The sequence below is a fragment of the Octodon degus genome, unplaced genomic scaffold (assembly GCF_000260255.1).
Source record: "Octodon degus isolate 3935 unplaced genomic scaffold, OctDeg1.0 scaffold00031, whole genome shotgun sequence".
Taxonomy (NCBI): Eukaryota; Metazoa; Chordata; class Mammalia; order Rodentia; family Octodontidae; genus Octodon; species Octodon degus.
The window spans coordinates 17,810,999-17,811,999 of record NW_004524607.1 but is presented as its reverse complement, the minus strand read 5'-3'; the positions used below and the strand labels follow the sequence as shown (position 1 = coordinate 17,811,999).

At 41.8% G+C, this 1,001-nt stretch overlaps 1 protein-coding gene across 1 annotated transcript in view; it reads right to left on the bottom strand.

Moving 5' to 3' along the window:
- Trrap (transformation/transcription domain associated protein) overlaps nucleotides 1–1,001 on the bottom strand; it is a 161,216-nt gene that overhangs the window by 133,894 nt on the left and 26,321 nt on the right. The window contains exon 6 of the mRNA XM_023713378.1: nucleotides 120–203. Within this exon, the coding sequence (XP_023569146.1) occupies nucleotides 120–203 (84 nt within the window). The remainder of the gene's footprint in view (nucleotides 1–119; nucleotides 204–1,001) is intronic.

Sequence of the window (1,001 nt, the reverse complement as noted above, 5' to 3'; positions counted from 1 at the left end):
TTGATTCAAGTAGGTGCTTTAGACCACTGAGCCATCTCTCCAGCCCCCTAGCAGTACTTGTTGAGTCAACTCCAAAAGAGTTCATTTTAATTTATACAGCAGATCAATAAGTAACTTACTTCTTGTGTGATTGGCGGTCTGAACTGTTTGTGTAGTTCAATAATTATTCTTAGACAAATAAGAACATTTTCTTCATTTTCTGTCTTTAAAGAAAAAAAAAATTAAAAGTTATACTTCTGAAGATTTAATCTCAAGAATAAATTTTCTAAGCATTTTCTGCATACATAACACTCCATCAACCAACTTACAGTTATCTGCTAACAATTCATAAACCAGTTCAAGGACAACCCATGTCAAGGTTTGTATCTAGGTGTCCTCCCAAAGCCTCATGAAGTCATGAGATGGCTTCTGGAGTTTGACTGATATTGTGGGTGTGGATGCTGCACCTGCCCTGGGGCAGGTAATTTGCATTACAATATAAGGAGGAAAGAGAAGCTGGCTGCCTGAGCTGTTGCTACTCTTCCTCTGTGCTCTAGCTCACCATGGAAAGTTACCTTCTGCTATATGCTGCTTTGCCTTGGAGCCAGCTGAATATGTACTGAAACCTCCAGTAACTGTGAGTTAAATAAACCTTTCCTTCCTCCACTAGCAAGCTTTGTGAGAATATAACTGACAGATGAATGAACTGGTGTATATGGCAAGTCACACCAAGAACTAATGTCTTAAAGACCACAATGACCCTATTCACTACTTAGAAATATGGAGGCTGTGGAAAATTCCACAACTGATTTCATGTGATGAGTCACAGTCAAAACACAGATGCCAGGGGCCAGGGAGATGGCTCAGTGGAATAAGCACTTCCCTGGCAAGCGCAGGGGCCTGAGTTCAATCCCTGGTTCCGCAAAAAAAAAAAACAACACAGATGCCAGAACCTGGGAGATGGCTCAGTGGAATAAGTGCTTCCCTGGCAAGCGCAAGGGTCTGAGTTCAATCCCCAGTGG